Source organism: Myotis davidii, unplaced genomic scaffold (genome assembly GCF_000327345.1).
Source record: "Myotis davidii unplaced genomic scaffold, ASM32734v1 scaffold826, whole genome shotgun sequence".
NCBI classification, from domain to species: Eukaryota; Metazoa; Chordata; class Mammalia; order Chiroptera; family Vespertilionidae; genus Myotis; species Myotis davidii.
Window position 1 is genome coordinate 37,253 of NW_006297142.1, and position 1,541 is coordinate 38,793.

General features: G+C 66.7%; 1 protein-coding gene across 1 annotated transcript in view; it reads left to right on the forward strand.

Annotated features, from left to right (window-relative positions):
• The window catches only part of LOC102771180 (pepsin A), a 7,311-nt gene that overhangs the window by 5,279 nt on the left and 491 nt on the right, over positions 1-1,541 (forward strand). Inside the window, exons 6-7 of the mRNA XM_006772775.1 lie at positions 144-260; positions 1,365-1,509. Of these exons, the coding sequence (XP_006772838.1) occupies positions 144-260; positions 1,365-1,509 (262 nt within the window). The remainder of the gene's footprint in view (positions 1-143; positions 261-1,364; positions 1,510-1,541) is intronic.

Consider the following 1,541-nt stretch of genomic DNA (forward strand, 5'->3'; position numbering starts at 1 on the left):
GCAGGCGCGGGGTTGGCAAGGCCAGTGTCTGGGCAAAAAAGGAAGGAGAAGGGCAGCTCTTGGAAGACGTAGAGTGTATGTCCCGCTGAATGAGGGAACGACGGGAAGAATGAATTCCTGTCTTTCCCCCCGACGTTGCATAGCAACGACCAGAGCGGCAGCGTGGTGATGTTTGGGGGCATCGACTCTTCCTACTACACCGGGACCCTGAACTGGGTGCCTCTCTCCTCCGAGACGTACTGGCAGATCACCGTGGACAGGTGAGCGCACTGTGGCCCGCCACCTCCCGGCAGGGGCCCCAGGGCCCATTGCTCTATAGACTCACCGTCGCTAAGCTTCCCAGAATGCCACTGGAAGGGCCAGCACAGGGAGACGTCCCCCAGGAGAGGGGGGAAGGTGGCCGAGCCAGAGAGACCCCGAGAAAGGCACCTTCCTGCAGGAGGGGAGCTGCCCAAGACCCCCAACCCCTGCCACGTGGGACAGCCCCTCAACTCCTGGTCACAGGGGCAGGACAATCTACCAGCACCCGGGAGCCTGGGGGCCTGGCGGTTCACACCCCCCCTCCCCGCCCCCAGCGTTTAGGGGCCCGGGAGCCGTCACGCGCCTCCCGTTCTGGGAAGATGTCCTCTAGCCTCGCGACAGGGCACATGACGGAGGAGTTTCAGGCCACTCCGCCCACCTTGTCCTTCAGGGCCTGCCCCGGCCCCAGGCAGCCTCACTCCCCAGCTGTCCTTGCCCCGCTGGCCTGCTGGGGCGACCAGTCACCCAGGTTTGCCCAGGCCTGAGCGGGTGCCCGGGATGCGAGAACTTTCAGGGCTCGAACCAGGACAGTCCTGGGGAATAAACCGGGATGCGCCGGCCGCCACCTCCGTCTGTCCGAGCCACGCATCTGTCCCTCTCACGTCAGCCTGCTCCTCTGGTCTCCACGCCTCCCCGTCCGCCTGCCTGCCCTCTGCCTGGGGCACCCTCCTCAGTCACCTCCTGGGCCACCTCTGGGCGTCTGCTCCCCTGGCACCTCCCCTGGCAGCTCCGCCACCCCTCACGCCGGCTGTTTCTGTTCCCCGGCCTCGTGCCCTGCTCCTCCCGCCCCTCCTCCACCATCACTTATCTTTGCAGCAGGACTGAGCTCCCGGCAGCCAGAACCTGGTTGGGCTCTGCACCCCCTGCCTGGCAGGGCAGGCTCCGGCGCTGGGTGCGGAGTCACTGGGTGCAGGAGCGCATACGTGAGCACGTGCGTGACTGAGACGCTGACATTCACTGGCTGATGGATGGGGACGGGGGAGCCTCTGGAGGCACCTGGTCCCTCCTCGGGGAGAGGTGCTCCCTGGGCGCTAAGGAGACCCCTTGCTGCCTGTCGCCCTCAGCATCACCATGAACGGAGAGGCCATCGCCTGCAGCGGGGGCTGCCAGGCCATCGTCGACACGGGCACCTCTCTGCTGTCTGGCCCCACCAATGCCATCGCCAACATCCAGAGCTCCATTGGCGCCACCCAGGACTCCTACGGCCAGGTAAGCGCCACCCCCCCCCCCCCCCCCCCCCC